Raw genomic sequence first — 21,491 nt, forward strand, 5'->3', positions numbered from 1 at the left:
TTATTATATATATATAATTTTTTTACATTTATTTGTTTGAAAAAAGATGTGTTTCTTGTGCCAGTACTTGTCAGTTATCTGGTGCTTTCCAACATGTTTTGTTGTTCAGTTACAAACTCCTTCCATCTCCAAATCAGAAATGTGTGAACCGGCTCTGTGAGCAAGTAGCATTGGAGTTGAGAGTCACTTGTGATGGACCATCCTACGACCCATGCAAGAAACATGCAAGCTTGAAAATACACTATATATACAAAAGTATGTGGATGTAACCGATGTGAAATGGCTAGTTAGTTAACGGTGGTGCGCGCTAATAGCGTTTCAATCGGTGACGTCACTCGCTCTGAGACCTGAAGTGGTTGTTCCCCTTGCGTTGCAAGGGCCGCGGCTTTTGTGGCGCGATGGGTAACGATGCTTCGTGGGTGTCAGATGTTGATGTGTGCAAGGGTCCCTGGTTCGAGCCCAGGTTGGGGCGAAGAGAGGGACGGAACCTACACTGTTACATGGACACCCCTTCAAATTAGTGGATTTGGCTATTTCAGCCACACCCTTTGCTGACAGGTGTAACGCAATCTCCATAGACAAACATTGGCAGTAGAATGGCCTTACTGAAGAGCTCAGTGACTTTCAACTTGGCACCGTCATAGAATGCCACCTTTCCAATAAGTCAGTTCATTAAAGTTCTTTCCTGCTATAGCTGCCATGGTCAACTGTAAGAGCTCTTATTGGGAAGTGTAAACTTCTAGGAGCAACAATGGCTCAGTCGCAAAGTGGTAGGCCACACAAGCTCACAGAACGGAGAGAGGTCCTCTGAAAAAAATCTATCCATGTGAAATTAAATGTGTGAACCAAAAGTTTTCAATAAACGTTGCCATTTCATGTATAGACGTGGAGTTTGGTCAACCATCCTATCCTTAGCCTATAGTTTGTGGTTGAAAATATGTTGCATACATATAACAAGTAACCACAACAACTGTTGCAACTGAGCTCCATGGAATCATCACAATTCATAATGAATTAATTGAATCAATAAATAAATGAATGGAGGCTTAAAAAAACTATCTTCAACTCCCTTGAACAAGATAGAGCTCGTGCGTTGTTATGGTCTGTGGGAGGCGCACGCTCTCACACACATCCCCCTTTCACTCACCGTACATCTCCGTGTATAACAGTCGCCCCGGAGATACCGAAAAGAAGAGAAACGGGGACCACACAACTCCCACCATGAAACAATAGTGAAACCGTCACGCTTGCCGGGAGTATCTTTCCCAGAACCATACATTACCTTTTTATTGTCTCCACCGAGGTTGGTGAGGTTGAAATATGGACACGGCTGCTTCAAGATGCTTCCTATTGCTCACTCAGCTCTTGCGCGTCTGTCAATTAGGTAAGAACTTGATATCTAATCTTGTGTTTTCTCATTATTAGTACATTTAAAAAGCTTTTTGTTTTTTTACTTGATGATTGTTGATTCTGTTGGCTATGTGTTTTTCTCTCCACAAGAATGCAGTGCGCGTGAAGTTAAGGTTCAAATCAACTTCGCTTGTTTTTACAAGCCTACCTTTTACAACCTCCATTGTATGCATCATGGATTATTTTTACTGATTTGATTTTAAACCTAAACGTAATCATTGTTTTTCAGCCTGTATTAAATACTCTCGACAATGATGATGCACAAGCGTTGTGCGTCTTTGGGGTAGCCTACAGTAGAATCAGGTTGTTGTCCAAAAAATAAGTGGTAACATGCCCCCATTGTAATGTTTTATTATCTCATCACTGGCGTAGTACACACCCGGGGGTCCTTGTTCTGCAGCATATTTGATCTTAATTTACATTTAGCGGAATTTTACAAGGGAAAAGAGAACTGAATGAGATGATAGAATGGTAATGCTTTGTAAAAGCACCTTTGGCAGCAATTACAGCTGAGTCTTTCTCTAAGCTTTCTCCACCAGGATTGTGCAACATTTGCCCATTTATTATTTTCAAAATTGTTCAAGCTCTGTCAAATTTGTTGTTGGTCATTGCTAGACAACCATTTTCAGGTCTTGCCATCGATTTTCAGGGAGATTTAAGACAAAGCTGTAACTCTGCCACTCAGGAACATTCACTGTCTTCTTGGTAAGCAACGCCAGTGTAGATTTCACCTTATGTTTTAGGTTATTGTCCTGCTGAATGGTGAATTCGTCTCCCAGTGTCTGGTGGGTTAGAGTTAGACTGAACCAGGTTTTCCTTTAGGATTTTACCTGTGCTTAGCTCCATTTAGTGAATTGTTTTTATCCTGAAAAATTCCCCAGTTCTTAACAATTACAAGCACACCCATAACATATGCAGCCACCACTATGCTTGAAAATATGGGGAGTGGTACTCAGTAATGTGTTGTATTGGATTTGACCCAAACATAACACTTTGTATTGTTACATATTCAGGACAAAAGGGGAATTGCTTTGCCTCATTTTTTGCAGTATTACTTTAGTGCCTTGTTGCAAACAGGATGCATGTTTTGGAATATTTTTATTCTGTACAGGCTTCCTTCTTTTCACTCTATCAATTGGCCTCATGGTGAAATCCCTGAGCGATTTCCTTCCTCTCCAGTAACTGAGTTAGGAAGGACGCCTGTATCAAATCAAATTTTATTTGTCACGTGCGCCGAATACAACAGGTGTAGACCTTACAGTGAAATGCTTACGTACAGGCTCTAACCAATAGTGCAAAAAAGGTGTTAGGTGAACAATGGGTAAGTAAAGAAATAAAACAACAGTAAAAAGACAGGCTATATACAGTAGCGAGGCTATAAAAGTAGCGAGGCTACATACAGACACAGGTTAGTCAGGCTGATTGAGGTAGTATGTACATGTAGATATGGTTAAAGTGACTATGCATATATGATGAACAGAGAGTAGCAGTAGCGTAAAGAGGGGTTGGCGGGTGGTGGGTGGCGGGACACAATGTAGATAGCCCGGTTAGCCAATGTGCGGGAGCACTGGCTGGTCAGCCCAATTGAGGTAGTATGTACATGCATGTATCATCATGCATATATGATAAACAGAGAGTAGCAGCAGCGTAAAAAGAGGGTTGGGGGTAATGTGACTGGGTGTATTGATGCACCATCCGAAGTGTAATGAATAACGTCACCATGCTCAAAGGGATATTCAATGTCAGCTTCTTTTTTTTTTTTTACCGATCTACCAATAGGTGCCCTTCTTTTTGAGGCATTGGAAAACCTCCATGGTCTTTGTGATGGAATCTGTGTTGGAATTTAACATGCTCGACTGAGAGACCTTACAGATAATTATGTGTGTGGGGTACAGCGATGAGGTAGTCATTCAAAAATCATTGTGAACACTATTATTGCACACAGAGTGAATCCAAGCAACTTATTATGTGACTTGTTAAGCACATTTTTACTCCTGAACTTAATTAGGCGTGTCATAGCAAAGGAGTTGAATACTTATTGACTGAAGTGATTTCAGCTTTTCATGTTTAATTAATTTGTAAAAATGTTGAAAAATATAATTCCACTTTGACATTATGGGGTATATTGTGTGTAGGCCAGTGCCAAAAAAATATAAGTTTAATCAATTTTCAATTCAGGCTGTAGCACAACAAAATGTGGGAAAAGTCAAGGGATGTGAATACTTTCTGAAGGCCCTGTAAGGGATAATGGTTGCATTATAAATGTTGTTTTTATGTTCTAAATCTAAAATATATAATAATAATGTTAGAATTAAACAATCAAAGCTTTTAAACACTTTTTGGACAATAATTGTAGCTCAGTTGGTAGAGCATGGCGCTTGCAACGCCAGGGTTGTGGGTTCGATTCCCACGGGGGGCCAGTATGTAAAAATGTAATAAAAATGTATGCACTCTACTGTAAGTCGCTCTGGATAAGAGCATCTGCTAAATTGACTAAAATGTAATTGTAAAAATGAAATGTCTGACAGAAAAAGAGTTAGGTGCTTTTTATTATTTATTATAATTTTGTTTTAGAAATTAGTTTGTTCCTTTACATGGTATGATAGTTGATACTTTGGTCTATCAAAATATATATCTTTAAAATGTTAATATTAAGACAAATATTTGTGGGGCAAAGTTGCGATTGTCCTGTCTTTCAAGAATCCCTGAGTTCTAAAACAGCAACATTTTCTCTCCGCTTCATGGCAAAATGTGTAAAATACCAAGGTCCTTGCTCAGACCTTGCGGGGGCCCGCAAAACTGCGCTATGCCGCTGTATCTTATATCTCATAATGATCCTGAATAAATACATCATGTATTGTTAGCTTTATTATAAGACAGTCATGTGCTTATAAATATTTGGTGTTACCAATATTATTAGTAAATATTTCAATAAACAGATTGTTTACGTGTCTCCTCAGAACTGAGTGGAAGGAGTGTTTTCTTAATTCGCCGAATTGGTCTCAGCTGTTCCGTTTCAATATGACACACACATACAGTGCCAAGGAGGAGACTGATATGCTTGGTTTAATCCTTTGGTTGAGTCATTAAACAAATATTTGAAAAAAGCTGGCTAAAGCCAGTTTGCTTAAGATTTCATTTTAGGAGCCTTTTATGACTGGCCTTGTGAACTGGGATAGCAAATGTTTTGGTACCTGCTGAATGCTTTACCACATGCACCCCTCTGCCACCACTCCCCTCCTTTTTTTTGCCTCTTTCAGTTGAGTGGTTTAAATGACTCTTTGATGAAACATGGGGCACAAAGCAAGTTGCTGTTGGGAAGGCAGCAGAGGAATTGATGGAAGAAAAAAGACACACAAGTGAACTGAATGCAATGCAGACCCTGTGCCATCTGTATTCCCAACGTGGTGGGCTATAGATAGGACATTTACACTGGGCATCACCCACAGTGCCCCTCTCTCTCTCGGATGAGGAAGTCTCTATGCCTGTTGTTTTGGAGCAGGGTGGTCCTGACTCGTGACAGATGGCAGTCATAGTTAGTCAGTCTGTCATTCAGGCGGATGGTTGGTCGTTTGGTGGGTATCCAGAGGCCACACCCCTTCCTCGTGCCTCTTGGATGACCACCTGAGAGCCGTGTGTCAAAGGCTGGTGGTCCAATGCTTAACCCAGTTTCAGATGTAGCTTACTGGTACATGAGGGAAGTGTGCCACTGCCAGTTCATACCTTCAGGTTGCCCATGTAGTTGTTATCACACTGAGGAGCACAATAAACTACACTTGCAGAGTACACAACTCAAGAGTTTATTTGCATAGTGTATTTGCATAATCTGGAAAACAATTATTGTATATGGGTCAAACATTGTCTGCTACAGTCTGATTACGACTGTTGTTAACAGTTCCAAATCATTACTTATTACCAACAGAAATTGCAATGCTGCTTCTCTCCTCCTTTGACACAGATGAATAGCTTTTTCTCCATGGCACCTTGCCCTCTATCTTTCTGCCCTCTCTACTCTTTCTTCTCATTTTCCTAACTTCTCCTCCCATTCTTTTATATTTCTCCTTCTCTCCCTCTTTCTCCGAGGGAGCTGCGGGATACCGTTCCCAGAGCAGCTTGGCACACTGGTCCTCTTAGCCATCCCCTGGTTGTTGGTAAAAAGCCAGGCAGATTTCCAATCGGCAGCAGCAGTGCTATTTGATGACCAGATTAGTCGGTGTTAGGCACAACGACATTCGCTCAAGCATGCACAGGGGCCACAGTGAATCCTCTGAGTCACCCCTCTCTCTCTCCCCGGCCATGACTGAATAGGACTGGGGTTATGTGGGGGTACAGCCCAGCCAAGCCTCCCTAGTGGTGCCCAGGACTCTCCTCCATATGCCCAATCTTCCCAAGGCCTCCCCGAATTATGCTGTCAGAAGAGTGGTTGGTTTTGTATGGGTGGGGGAGAAGCTGGCAGAGCGGGACGGTATTCAGGGGCGCACAGCGAGGGAGACCATTGTAACTGTGACGCTCGATGGATCGCCGATTTGTCCCAGAAGCAGTGGCAGCGTTGGCGCAGGAGGCTCTCATGCTGCGAGACTGGAGGTGAAGTGCGAGACTGGAGGGGAAGTGCGAGAGTGGAGGGGAAGTGCGAGAGTGGAGGGGAAGTGCGAGAGTGGAGGGGAAGTGCGAGACTGGAGGGGAAGTGCGAGAGTGGAGGGGAAGTGCGAGACTGGAGGGGAAGTGCGAGAGTGCAGCATGTTACAACCGTCACAGGAGCGTCACGGCAACACTCCGATGCTCTGCCTCCCAAGCCCCCCTCCTTGACACCTCAGTGTTGCCCCCCCCAAGCTAGAAGTGCGATGGAGTTGAGGTTTCAACAGCACTTGTACTTTCATTAGTCTTGTTCCAGACTTTCCCCCCTTTTCATGCTCTCTCTTTATCTCACACTTTCACATGCATTATTCTCGTCTCCTTTTTGTCCCATCTATTTGTTCAACTTTTTCTCTCCCTCCCTCATCATCCTCCATCTCTCATCTTTCTCTTCTCATTTCTCCTCCTCATCATTTTAACCTCCCTGTTTCATTCTCCTCTCACTCCCCCAATCTCTCCCTCCTTTCGTCCTCTTGTCTCTCTCCCACCATCTCTTCCCTCAACTTATTCTTCTCCTCATTTGTCTCTCTGTCCCTGTGGACTCTTTGGTTTGGCCAACCATCTTGTCTGGCGTGACAGTCAAGCTCTGCTGTTTTCCCACTGGTGTTCTGCCAGCCGGTTCCTTGGTGCCTACCACTGGCCGCTTAATGGAGGACAGGGCAGATCCGGGTGGCCCATCTTGCAACTGAAAGGGGGCTGCTCATACCGGGATCATTGGGGAGAACAGGAAGAATCTCGTAGAGATCCATTGATTTCTCCCCCCCTTCTTCTCTTCAGCTGCCTGTTAGTGTGTGGTCTCTTAACTGTCTTGTATATCGATGGCTCTTGTCTTTTGATGCTGAATACAAATCCCAAAGGGACTAAGATAAAGGCCAGCAAGCTTGTGTGAGCAACACTGTTGGTTAAAGTGCTAGGGGGTGATCCCCCCCTTATTTTGTATCTTACTTTCTGTTCTAATTCTCAATGTGACACGCATAATGGAATAAAGTAGATGTGTTGGGACTAATATGACTGCACATAACACTCCCCAAAAGGCCCATGCTCTTTTAATTAACATAAAATACCAGTAAGGTATAAATGAAATGTAAGTGCTTACAGGAATAAGATTTTAACAGGATGGTGACAAATTGTTTTGCAACAAAGTTTAACCTGGTGTAGAATGCAGTCTGGGCAGTATGCAGTTATGACAGAAGTCATAATGTGAACAATTTAAAAAGGTGTGTAGTATGACATGCCTGTGTAGTAATGCAAGTAACTGGGACTTTGACCAACTTAAGAATATTTTGGCAGTGCTGAGCCAAAGGCTGTACAGGGGAATATTTCACTCAAGCCACGTTGGTCAAGTGTTTGACAGTATTTCTTTGTAAACTCTTTGAGTTGAAGATTTAGAGAAGGAAACCTGATCCTAGAGCAGCTCTTCTCCTGTAGTTTAACCTAAGGTGCGTGTTTTAGGACTTGTTTGTCAGTATGACCTTTTATTGTCAAGTCCTTGAAGTCAGCAGCTGTTTACCCCAAGGTATATAGCTTTTAGTCAAACTGGTTCCTTGCATTGTTTAGAAGAAGACCCACGGCACAGAGACACATACCAAGACACAGAGGTTTGGTATTATACCAGCGGCAACCAGGGTTTGAGGGAGTCCCTGATGTGATATTGAAAAGCAAGAATTGAAACCCCATTATAACACTTACCCACACTGACCAAATAAAAAACCAAAAAAAATGGTTTAAAAAAAATCACTTATTATACCAGATCTTTGTCTTTGGACTCCCAATTAAAAGTAGCCGCTCAAAATGTTTGTGAACCGCAGCGAATCAAGTTAGTTCATGTGGGTCTGGTGAAAGCCAGGTGTGCTCAGAACCATGATCATTATTTACACACCACCACCCATGGAGGAGATCAGAGACCTCTGATTGTGCCTGATTAGCCTGCTGGCATTTCAATGTTGGCACCATATTCATAGAACTACTACTTTACTAGAACAAAATGAGTAAAATATCCTGCTCTATATGCCACCATGATACCCATTTCTGCTGATTGACTGGGAGTCTTTTTAGTGGAGGGTGGAAGCTGGCCACAGCTGGTGGTGAACAGTGCTAATGCTTCCATCAGGGGTCCAGAGCCTAGTCTGGGTACAACTCAATCTGAGTTGTAGCCCCATATCTAAGGAGGTTACTTATAGACATGTCATGCCTGTTGAAACTGAACTTTCATCCTCGGTGACAGAAATCTATTGGTGATGAACGATGCCACTCAAAAGTAGGCCATCAGTGGAACCTCAAAAAGCTTTGGCGAATGACATCTCAGGTTACTGATAAGTCAAACCTGAAAATAAAAGACTATCAGAGACAAAAAGCTGGTTGTCTGCACCTTGTGAAGTGGATCAGGACCAGTCAAGGGCAATGCCTTTCTAAAGAGTTATCCATATCCCTCCCCTGCTTGTCTCTGTAAGTCTTTCCCCATCCCTGAGCCCCTACATTTTCAATTAGCGTATCACTCAAAATAGCTACAGACGTTGGTCCCCCGGGCCACCATGGAAATACTGGGTGATTGTTAATGAGTTGGTAATTTCACTCACTCTAACCTTGATGGATGGTCAAGGGACAGAGTATATTAATGCAGGTGAAAAGCAATTAGTATGTAGTTTAACCCCTGCTGAGTGGTTTTGTGGTCCCTACTACATTTTACTTTTTTTTGTCATTTAGCAGACACTGATCCAGAGTGACTTACAGAAGTTAGTGTGCACATTTTCTTACTCTCTCACTGGTCCCCTGTGGGAATCGAACCCACAACCTTGGTGTTGCAAGGGCCGTGCTGAGCCACACAGGACCTCTACTTTTGAGCACCTTCAGGCTACTAGTTTATAGTACTGTCATCTTCTATAGAGCTCTGTGCCAATGTGATACCCTAAGCTCAGCTCCTTCAGGCTAGTGGTTTATAATACTGTCATCTTTATGTGATAACCCTTTGACAATGAAACATGTGGGAGGACTTTTTCTGCAGCGATGTTCCAATAGAAGAATCCTTGAGCTTTATGACTTGTAAAAAAAACATAAAAGAATAATATAATATAATAGTAGCTCATAAAGAAGGATATTGCATGAAGACTGGAAAGGATCACTCAATACAGAGAAATATGGTTACAGAGGAGGGCAGAGAGTGGAGGATGGCCCAGAGCTTGGATGAGCAAGCAGCATGTTGTAAATATGTGATATCTAGGGTTGGCACAGTTACTGTATAATTGTGTAACCTGGGCGCGGTGCGTCTGGGTCCTGGACTTCCTGACGGACCGCCCCCAGGTGGTGAAGGTAGGAAACAACACATCCACGTCGCTGATCCTCAACACAGGGCCCCCACAAGGGTGTGTGCTCAACCTAGGAGACCCTCACAAACTTTTAGAGATGCACCATTGAGAGCATCCTGTTGGGCTGTATCACTGTCTGGTATGTACGGCAACTGCACTGCCCGCAACCGCAGGGCTCTCCAGAGAGTGGTGCGGTCTGCCCAATGCATCACCGGGGGCAAACTACCCACCCTCCAGGACACCTACAGCACCCGATGTCACAGGAAAGCCAAAAAGATCATCAAGGACATTAGCCACCCGAGACACGGCCTGTTCACCCCGCTATCATTCAGAAGGTGAGGTCAGTACAGGTGCATCAAAGCTGGGACCGAGAGACTGAAAAACAACTTCTATCTCAAGGCCATCAGACTGTTAAATAGCCATCACTAACTGGCTTCCACCCGGTTACACAACCCTGCACCTTAGAGGCTGCTGCCCTATATACATAGACTTGGAATCACTGGCCACTTAATGGAACACTAGTCACTTTAATAATGTTTAAATAATGTTTACATACTGCTTTACTCATGTGTATATATTGTATTCTATGCTACTGTATTTAAGCCAATGCCACTCTGACTTTCAAATCAAAATCAAATGTATTTATATAGCCCTTCTTACATCAGCTGATATCTGAAAGTGCTGTACAGAAACCCAGCCTAAAACCCCAAACAGCAAGCAATGCAGGTGTAGAAGCACAGTGGCTAGGAAAAACTCCCTACCTTTTACATTTTAGTCATTTAGCAGACGCTCTTATCCAGAGCAACTTACAGTAGTGAATGCATACATTTCATACATTTTTTTCCCCCGCGTACTGGTCCCCCGTGGGAATCGAACCCACAACCCTGGTGTTGCAAACACCATGCTCTACCAACTGAGCCACACGGAACCTAGGAAGAAACCTAGAGAGGAACCAGGCTATGAGGGGTGGCCAGTCCTCTTCTGGCTGTGCCGGGTAGAGATTATAACAGAACATAGCCAAGATGTTCAAATGTTCATAAATGACCAGCAGGGTCAAATAATAATAATCACAGTAGTTGTCGAGGGTGCAACAAGTCAGCACCTCAAGAATAAATGTCAGTTGGCTTTTCATAGCCGATCATTGAGAGTATCTCTACCGCTCCTGCTGTCTCTAGAGAGTTGAAAACAGCAGGTCTGGGACAGGTAGCACGTCCAGTGAACAGGTCAGGGTTCCATAGCCGCAGGCAGAACAGTTGAAACTGGAGCAGCAGCACGGCCAGGTGGACTGGGGACAGCAAGGAGTCATCATGCCAGGTAGTCCTGAGGCATGGTCCTAGGGCTCATGTCCTCCGAAAGAGAGAGAATTAGAAAGAGCATACTAAATTAACACAGGACACCAGATAAGACAGGAGAAATACTCCAGATATAACAGACTGACCCTAGCCCCCTGACACATAAACTACTGCAGCATAAATACTGGAGGCTGAGACAAAAGGGGTCAGGAGACACTGTGGCCCCATCCAATGATACCCCCGGACAGGGCCAAACAGGCAGGATATAACCCCACCCACTTTGCCGAGGCACAGCCCCCACACCACTAGAGGGATATCTTCAACCACCAACTTACCATCCTGAGACAAGGCCGAGTATAGCCCACAAAGATCTTCGCCACGGCACAACCCAAGGGGGGACGCCAACCCAGACAGGAAGACCACGTCAGTGACTCAACCCACTCAAGTGACGCATCCCTCCTAGGGACGGCATGGAAGAGCACCAGTAAGCCAGTGACTCAGCCCCTGTAATAGGGTTAAAGGCAGAGAATCCCTGTGGAGAGAGGGGAACTGGCCAGGCAGAGACAGCAAGGGCGGTTCGTTGCTCCAGAGCCTCTCCGTTCACCTTCACACTCCTGGGCCAGACTACACTCAATCATAGGACCTACGGAAGAGATGAGTCTTCAGTAAAGACTTAAAGGTTGAGACCGAGTCTGCGTCTCTCACATGGGTAGGCAGACCATTCCAAAAATTGAGCTCTATATGAGAAAGCCCTGCCTCCAGCTGTTTGCTTAGAATTTCTAGGGACAATTAGGAGGCCTGCGTCTTGTGACTGTAGCCTACGTGTGGGTATGTACGGCAGGACCAAATCGGGAAGATAGGTAGGGGCAAGCCCATGTAATGCTTTGTAGGTTAGCAGTAAAACCTTGAAATCAGCCCTTGCCTTAACAGGAAGCCAGTCTAGGGAGGCTAGCACTGGAGTAATAGGATCAATTGTTTTTTGGTTCTAGTCAGGATTCTAGCAGCCGTATTTAGCACTAACTGATGTTAATTTAGTGATTTATCCGGGTAGCTGGAAAGTAGAGCATTGCACTAGTCCAACCTAGAAGTAACAAAAGCATGGATACATTTTTCTGCATCATTTTTGGACAGAAAGTTTCTGATTTTTACAATGTTACGTAGATGGAAAAAAGCTGTCCTTGAAACAGTCTTGATATGTTCTTCAAAAGAGAGATCACTGTCCTGAGTAACGCCGAGTTCCTTCACAGTTTTATTTGAGACGACTGTACAACCATCAAGATTAATTGTCAGATTCAACAGAAGATCTCTTTGTTTCTTGGGACCTAGAACACGCATCTCTGTTTTGCTCAATCTAATATTTTATACATTTCTTTATTCCATTCTTTTACTTCAAGATTTGTGTGTATTGTTGTGAATTGTTAGATACTACTGCACTGTTGGAGCTAGAAACACAAGCATTTCGCTACACCCGCAATAACATCTGCTAAATTTGTGTGTCACCAATAAAATTAGATTTATGGGTGAAGAACTTCATGAAGATAAAATAACCGTCATAACACTTTTTTATATTTGTTTGTGGAACGAACAGCTTACTGAAGAGGGGGCGGCCAGGTATTTGTGTGGTTGAGTCTGTTTCTGTGTTAACATGGACTCTTTTCAACTTGATGAAACTTAGTCCTTGCTAAAACAAGCAAGGTGGTGGTGTTATTGTTGCTATTCAAACGACTATAACATTTTACTAACCGTCATTCAAAATTCCATGACCGTCACAGCCCTAATCCTCTCTTGTCTGTTGGTCGGTCCATGTGTCTACTGTCAGGGCACAAGAAGAAAAGGGGTTTCTCTGATGTAGATCAGTCACTCTACTCGGATGAGGCTGTCCGGCTGTGCATCCTCTGGTGTCCGCATGTTCAGTGTGAGGCCGGGAACTTAATGGGAGTGCTGTAGTCACATGGACACGCACAAACTGAAGTGTTTTACTCTGGGGCCTTTGTGTCAGCTGTCGGTGTTTAAATTGTCACTGCGCCTTACAGTAACACAACGGAGAGAACGAATCATTCATTGCTCTTAGTGAGAGCATTTTTCAAATCTTCTATAGCTGTTATTTCTTTGAGAGCATTTCTATGATCATCCCTGCATCATTGTTTTAGCTGTCTCTATTTATCCTATGATCAGGTGCTTCTCTAGCAGTAAAGACATGAGAGTATTTTATGGCCTCCTTTCTCCTTCATCTAACAAAATTCAATCAGCTCATTAGAAATAACATGAAAGCAAGCAGCAGAGACGAGTCCCCATACTACTGCTCACAGACCCACCCACCCTCCCGCTCACATATTCGGGAAAATCTAGATACAGCATTGGCAAAGAGTGCACCCATCCAGCTGAGATGTGGTTTAGTTGCTCCTCTATTTCTGTTGTCCCCTTTTTTGGAGAATGTTGATCAGGCTCCATGTGGCCGATTTTAGATTAGGTCCATGTCTAGACGAGCCCATGCCAAAACAGCCCCACCAGCCTCCATCATCAGAACGAATCCTTTATGCATGTGGAAATCTAGTTAAAACGATTTGCCACAGTTGCCGAAAGCATCTCTTCTGTGGAGTAGGAAAGCCTCATCAACTTTTTATCTCTGTCATGTTCCGTTAGAATTGGGAACACAGTGTCTTGTCCACTGCTTTTTATAGAGGCAATTATTTGTAATTTCATGAAATGTCAATTATGTTTTTTCTTCCATCCTCACTAACTTACTTAGGTGTTGAAAGCTAAGCACACAGCTATCTAAGCCTTGTTGCTCTGTGAATAATCACAGGGGCTTCTGTATAGTAGTGCGATCCTCTAGGAGAGAGATGGTTCCGATTGACTCTTCAGGATGGAATGTAAGCTCTGGCATCTTGCCCTGTCCTGCATTTCTGGGCACACACACACACACACACACACACACACACACACACACACACACACACACACACACACACACACACACACACACACACACAGATTGGATCTCCTGAGCTAGACTACTGAGACAATCATGTTCAATGCTCTCCTCGTATTGCGATAATGACGTCAATGAATGGGGCCTGTGTAAACAATTAGGATGATTGTGTAACTGCCCTCTGTGCCCTCTAACAAGCATGATCCCAACCTTTTCCAGAACAATTAGGATTTAATTAAATAAAAATGTCTTGGTCACACACATTTATCAGATGTTCTTGTGTTCCTAGCTCCAACAGTGCAGTAGTATCTAACAATTCACAACAATACACATGTCTCAAATTAAAAGAATGGAATTAAGAAAATATATAAATATTAGGACGAGCAAGGTCGGAGTGGCATTGACTAAAATACAGTAGAATATAGTAAATGCAGTTGAAGTCGGAAGTTTACATACGCTTTAGCCAAATACATTTAAACTCAGTTTTTCACAAAGTAATGACATTTAATCCTAGTAAAAATTCCCTGCCTTAGGTCAGTTAGGATCACCACTTTATTTTAAGAATGTGAAATGTGGAGAATAATAGTAGAGTGATTTATTTCAGCTTTTTTTTCTTTCGTCACATTCCCAGTGGGTCAGAAGTTTACATACACTCAATTAGTAGCATTGCCTTTAAATTGTTTAACTTGGGTCAAATGTTTTGGGTAGACTTCCACAAGCTTCCCACAATAAGTTGGGTGAATTTTGGCCCATTCCTCCTGACAGACCTGGTGTAACTGAGTCAGGTTTGTAGGCCTCCTTGCTCGCACACACTTTTTCAGTTCTGCCCACAGATTTTCTATAGGATTGAGGTCAGGGCTTTGTGATGGCCACTCCAATACCTTGACTTTGTTGTCCTTAAGCCATTTTGCCACAACTTTGGAAGTATGCTTGGGGTCACTGTCCATTTGGAAGACCCATTTGCGACCAAGCTTTAACTTCCTGACTGGTGTCTTGAGATGTTGCTTCAATAAATCCACATAATTTTCCTGCCTCATGATGCCATCTATTTTGTGAAATGCACCAGTCCCTCCTGCAGTAAAGCACCCCCACAACATGATGCTGCCACCCCCGTGCTTCATGTTTGGGATGGTGTTCTTCGGCTTGCAAGCCTCCCCCTTTTTCCTCCAAACATAATGATGGTCTTCATGGCCAAACAGTTCTATTTTTGTTTCATCAGACCAGAGGACATTTCTCCAAAGAGGACAATCTTTGTTCCCTTGTGCAGTTGCAAACCGTAGTCTGGCCTTTTTTATGGTGGTTTTGGAACAGTGGTTTCTTCCTTGCTGAGCGGCCTTTCAGGTTATGTCGATATAGGACTCATTTTACTGTGGATATAGATACTTTTGTACCTGTTTCCTCCAGCATCTTCACAAGGTCCTTTGCTGCTGTTCTGGGACTGATTTGCACTTTTTGCACCAAAGTATGTTCATCTCTAGGACACAGAACGCGTCTCCTTCCTGAGCGGTATGACGGCTGCGTGGTCCCATAGAGTTTATACATGCGTACTATTGTTTGTACAGATGAACGTGGTACCTTCAGGCATTTGGAAATTGCTCCCAAGTTTGAACCAGACTTGTGGAGGTCTACAATTTCTTTTCCTGAGGTCTTTTCCTGAGGTCAAGCAAAGAGGCACTGAGTTTGAAGGTATGCCTTGAAATACATCCACAGGTACACCTCCAATTTGACTCAAATGATGTCAATTAGCCTATCAGAAGCTTCTAAAGCCATGACATAATTTTCTGGAATTTTCCAAGCTGTTTAAAGGAATAGTTAACTTAGTGTATGTAAACTTCTAACCCACTGGAATTGTGATACAGTGAATTATAAGTTAAATAATCTGTCTGTAAACAATTGTTGGAAAAATTACTTGTGTCATGCACAAAGTAGATGTCCTAACTGTCACGCCCTGATCTGTTTCACCTGTTCCTGTGATTGTCTACACCCCCTCCAGGTGTCGCTTATTTTCCCCAGTCTATTTATCCCTGTGTTTCCTGTCTCTCTGTGCCAGTTCATCTTGTATGTTTAGACAAGTCAACCAGTGTGTTTTTCCCATACTCCTTTTCTATTCTCTTTTTATAGTCCTTGCGGTTATGACCCCTGCTTGACTCTGGACTACTTTCCCTGACCTTGATTCTGCCTGCCCTTCTGTGCCTATTGGACTCTGATCTGGTTTTGACCTTTTTGCCTGTCCATGACCATTCTCTTGCCTAATAACCCTTTGGATTAATAAACGTTGTAAGACTCCAACCATCTGCTTCCTGGGTCTCTCCTTGTGCCTTGATACTAACCAACTTGCCAAAACTATAGTTTAACAAGAAATTTGTGGAACGAGTTTTAAGATTCCAACCTAAGTGTTTGTAAACTTCCAACTTCAACTTTACATATGATATTTGATTTATATTTAACTAGGCAAGTCAGTTAAGAACAAATTCGTATTTACAATAACGGCCAAACCTGGACCTATTGTGCACTGCCCTATGGGACTCCCAATCACGGCCTGTTGTGATACAGCCTGGAATTGAACCAGGGTCTGTAGTCTCTCCTCTAGCACTGAGATGCAGTGCCTTAGAGTGCTGCGCCACTCGGGAGCTCCCTACAGGGAGGAGGTGAGCTTCAGAGCTTCAAGTTCCTCAGCATACACATCACTGACAATCTCGAGTGGTTAATGTCCTTGATGATCTTTTTGGCCTTCCTGTGACATCAGGTGATGTAGGTGTCCTGGAGGGCATGCACTGTGCCCCCGGTGATGCGTTGGGCAGACAGCACCACCCTCTGGAAATCAGTAAAACAGTATGCAAACATTATTCAAGTGACCAGTGATTCCATGTCTATGTACATAGGGCAGCAGCCTCTAAGGTGTAGGGTTGAGTAACTGGGTGGTAGTGACAGTGACTAAGTTCAGGACAGGGTCCTGCGTGGAGGCCGGCTAGTGATGGCTATTTAACAGTCTGATGGCCTTGAGATAGAAGCTGTATTTCAGTCTCTCGGTCCCTGCTTTGATGCACCTGTACTGACCTCGCCTTCTGGATGATGGCAGGGTGAACAGGCCGTGGCTCGGGTTGTTAATGTCCTTTGAAGCTCACCTCTTCCCTGTAGGCTGTCTGGTCATTGTTGGTAATCAGGCCTACGACTGTTTTGTCATCTGCAAACTTGATGATTGAGTTGGATGCGTGCGTGGCCACGCATTCATGTGTGAACAGGGAGTAGTGGAGGGGGCTGAGCATGCACCCTTGTGGGGGCCCTGTGTTGAGAATCAGCATAGTGGATGTGTCGTTTCCTACCTTCACCACCTAGGAGCAGCCGTCAGAAAGTCCAGGACCCAGTTGCAAAGACCTAGGGCCCCGAGCTTAATGATGAGTTTGGAGGGTACTATGGTGATGAAGGCTGAGCTGTAGTCAATGACCAGCATTCTTACATACTGTTGATGTTCCATTTGTCCAGATGAGAAGGGGCAGTGTGCAGTGCAATGGCGATTGCATCGTCTGTGGATCTATTCGGGCGGTATACAAATTAAAGTGGGTCTAGGATATCAGGTAAGGTGGAGGTGATATAATCTTTAACTAGCCTCTCTAAGCACTTCATGATGACAGAAGTGAGTGCTATGGGGCGATAGTCATTTAGTTCAGTTACCTTTTGCTTTCTTGGTTACAGGAACAATGGTGGACATGTTTAAGCAAGTGGGGATAGCAGACTGGGATATGGAGAGATTGAATATGTCAGTAAACACACCAGCCAGCTGGTCTGCGCATGCTCTGAGAAAGCGACTCGGGATGCCGTCTGGGCCGGCAACGGTTAACATGCTTAAATGTCTTACTCACATCGGCCATGGAGAACCAGAATCCACAGTCGTCAGGAACGGGCCGCGTTGGTGGCACTGTGTTAGCCTCAAAGCAGGAGAAGAAGGTGTTTAGCTTACGGATGGCATAACTGCACTGTTTGTATTCAACCATATTCCCAGTCACCTTGCCGTGGTTAAATGCAGTGGTTCACACTTTCAGTTTTGCGCGAATGCTGCGATCTATCCACGTTTTTTGGTTTGGATAATTTTTAATAGTCACAGTGGGAACAACATCCCTTATACACTTCCTGATTAACTCAGTCACCGTGTCCGTGTATATGTCAATGTTACTCTCAGAGGCAACCCGGAACATATCCCAGTCCGCGTGATCGAAACAATCTTGAAACATGGATTCCGATTGGTCAGACCAGCATTGAATAGACCTTAGCATGGGTACATCCTGCTTGAGTTTCTGCCTATAGGAAGGGAGGAGCAGAATGGAATCGTGATCTGATTTGCTGAAGGGAGGGTGGGGGAGGGCCTTGTAACAATCCCGGAAGGGAAAGTAGCAGTGGTTGAGAGTTTTTGAAGTGTGTGTACTACAGGCAATGTGTTGATAAAACTTCGGTAGCGTTTTTTTCTTCTCAATTTTCTTTACGGTCCCCAGCTACAATAAATGCGGCCTCGGGATATGTGGTTTCCAGTTTGTGCAAAGTCCAGTATAGTTCCTTGAGGGCCGTCGTGGTATTGGCTTGAGGGGGAATATACATTACCAGTCAAAAGTTTGGACACACCTACTCATTCAAGGGGTTTTCTTTATTTTTACTAATTTCTACATTGTAGAATAATAGTGAAGACATCAAAACTATGAAATAACACATATCGAATCATGTAGTAACCGAAAAAGTGTTCAACAAATCAAAATATATTATATATTCTTCAAAGTAGCCTCCCTTTGCCGAGATGACAGCTTTGCACACTCTTGGCATTTTCTCAACCAGCTTCACCTGGAATGCTTTTCTAAGAGTCTTGAAGGAGTTCCCACATATGCTTAGCTCTTGTTGGCTGCTTTTCCTTCACGCTGCGTTAGAAACTCATCCCAAACCATCTCAATTGGGTTGAGATCAGGTGGTTGTGGAGGCCAGGTCATCTGATGCACCACTCCATCACTCTCCTTATTGGTCAAATAGCCCTTACACAGCCTGGAGGTGTGTTGGGTCATTATCATGTTGATAACAAATGATTGTCCCTCTAAGCTCAAACCAGATGGGATGGCGTGTCACTGCAGAATGCTGTGGCTTGAATTCTAAATAAATCACTGACAGTGTCACCAGCAAAGCACCATCACACCTCCTCCTCCATGCTTCACGATGGGATCTACACATGCAGAGATCATCCAAGCACCTACTCTGCGTCTCACAAAGACATTTTTGGTTGGAACCAAAAATCTCAAATTTGGACTCATCAGACCAAAGGGCAGACTTCCACAGGTCTAATGTCCATTGCTTATGTTTCTTGGCCCAAGCAAGTCTCTTCTTCTTAATGGTGTCCTTTTAGTAGTGGTTTCTTTGCCGCAATTTGACCATGAAGGCCTGATTCACGCAGTCTCCTCTGAATAGTTGATGTTGCGATGTGCCTATTACTTGAACTCTGTGAAGCATTTATTTGGGCAGAAATCTGAGGTGCGGTTAAATCTAATGAACTTATCCTTTGCAGTAGATGTAACTCTAGGTCTTTATTTCCTGTGGCGGTTCTCATGAGAGACAGTTTCATGATAGCACTTGATGGTTTTTGCGACTGCACTTGAAGAAACTTCCAAAGATCTTGACATTTTCCGTATTGACTGGCCTTCATGTCTTAAAGTAATGATGGACTGTCGTTTCTCTTGGCTTATTTGAGCTGTTCTTGCCATAATATGGACTTGGTATTTTACCAAATAGGGCTATCTTCTGTATACCACCCCTACCTTGTCACAACACAACAGATTGGCTCAAACGCATGAAGAAGGAAAGAAATTCCACAAATTAACTTTTAACAAGGCACACCTTTTAATTGAAAGGCAGGTGACTACCTCATGAAGCTGGTTGAGAGAATGCCAAGAGTGTGCAAAGCTGTCATCAAGGCCAAGGGTGGCTACTTAGAAAAATCTGAAATATACACATTTTATTTAACACTTTTTTGGGGTACTCCGTTATTTCATAGTTTTGATGTCTTCAGTATTATTCTACAATGTAGAAAATAGTACAAATAAAGAAAAATCCTTGAATGAGTAGGTGTTCTAAAACTTTTGACCGGTAGTGTACACACCTTCACCTTTCTTCTTCCCGAAGAGGTCTTTAATCCTGTCTGCACGATGTACTGAGAACCCAGCTGGCTGTATGGACAGGGACAGTATATCTGGAGAGAACCCTGATCCTGTGAAACAGAGTATGATACAATCCCTGATGTCTCTCTGGAAGGTGATCTTCGCCCTGAGCACGTCTACCTTTTTGTCCGGGGACTGAACATTAGCAGAAATATACTCAGAAGCGGTGGATGGTGTGTACGCCTCCTGAGTCTGACTAGAAGTCCACCAAATGCCGTCAAAAGTTTTGACGCATGCATGTCTCCTTTGAAGAAGCATGTGTACATGTGTCTGTCTGGAGTCGTTAGAGCAACCGGACTGCCTGCTCTGCTCAGAGAAGATGGAGGAGGGGCAGACTGGCTGAAAGATCTGCAAAATCTGGACCCCTACAAATCAGCAGGGCTAGACAATCTGGACCCTCTTCCTAAAATGATCAGGTGAAATTGTTGCAACCCCTATTACTAGATTGTTCATCCTCTCTTTCGTATCTTCTGAGATCCCCAAAGATTGGAAAGCTGTCATCCCCCTCTTCAAACGAAAGACGACGGTCATCCCCCTCTTCAAAGGGGGAGACACTCTAGACCCAAACTGCTACGGACTTATATCTATCCTACCCTGCCTTTCTAAGGTCCTCGAAAGCCAAGTTAACAAACAGATCACCGACCATTTCGAATCGCACTGTACTTTCTCCGCTATGCAATCTGGTTTCCGAACTGGTCATGGGTGCACCTCAGCCACGCTCAAGGTCCTAAACAATATCATAACCGCCATTGATAAGAGACAATACTGTGCAGCCGTATTCATCGACCTGGCCAAGGCTTTCGACTCTGTCAATCACCACATCCTTATTGGCAGACTCAACAGCCTTGGTTTCTCAAATGACTGCCTAGCCTGGTTCACCAACTGCTTCTCTGACAGAGTTCAGTGTGTCAAATCGGAGGGCCTGTTGTCCGGACCTCTGGCAGTCTCTATGAGGGTGCCACAGGGTTCAATCCTTGGGCCGACTCTTTTCTCTGTATACATCAATGATGTCGCTCTTGCTGCTGGTGATTCTCTGATCCACCTCTACGCAGACGACACCATTCTGTATACTTCTGGCCCTTCTTTGGACACTGTCCTAACTAACCTCCAGACAAACTTCAATGCCATACAACTCTCCTTCCGTGGCCTCCAATTGCGCTTAAATGCAAGCAAAACTAAATGCATGCTCTTCAACCGATCACTGCCCACACCTACCCACCTGTCCAGCATCACTACTCTGGACTGTTCTGACTTAGAATACGTGGACAAATACAAATACCTGGGTGTCTGGTTAGACTGTAAACTCTCCTTCCAGACTCACATTAAGCATCTCTAATCCAAAACGAAATCTATAATTGGCTTCCTATTTCGCAACAAAGCATCCTTCACTCATGCTGCCAAACATACCCTAGTAAAACAGACCATCCTACCGATCCTTGACTTCGGCGATGTCATTTACAATATAGCCTCCAACACTCTACTCAACAAATTGGATGCAGTCTATCACAGTGCCATCCGTTTTGTCACCAAAGCCCCATATACTACCCAGCGCTGCGACCTGTACGCTCTCGTTGGCTGGCCCTCGCTTCATATCTGTCGCGAAACCCACTGGCTCCAGGTTATCTATAAGTCGTTGCTAGGTAAAGCCCCACCTTATCTCATCTCACTGGTCACCATTGCAAAACCCACCCGTAGCACGCGCTCCAGCAGGTTTATTTCACTGGTCATCCCCAAAGCC

General features: G+C 43.9%; 1 protein-coding gene across 2 annotated transcripts in view; it reads left to right on the forward strand.

The window, feature by feature from the left end:
- The first annotated feature begins 1,085 nt into the window (after positions 1-1,085).
- Positions 1,086-21,491, forward strand: part of LOC106584549 (receptor-type tyrosine-protein phosphatase zeta) — a 113,429-nt gene continuing 93,023 nt past the window's right edge. For both annotated transcript variants that reach the window (XM_014169974.2, XM_014169975.2), the window contains exon 1: positions 1,086-1,384. In XM_014169974.2, coding sequence (XP_014025449.1) covers positions 1,321-1,384 — 64 coding nt within the window. In that variant the 5' untranslated portion in view covers positions 1,086-1,320. The remainder of the gene's footprint in view (positions 1,385-21,491) is intronic.

The sequence above is a fragment of the Salmo salar genome, chromosome ssa23 (assembly GCF_905237065.1).
Source record: "Salmo salar chromosome ssa23, Ssal_v3.1, whole genome shotgun sequence".
NCBI classification, from domain to species: Eukaryota; Metazoa; Chordata; class Actinopteri; order Salmoniformes; family Salmonidae; genus Salmo; species Salmo salar.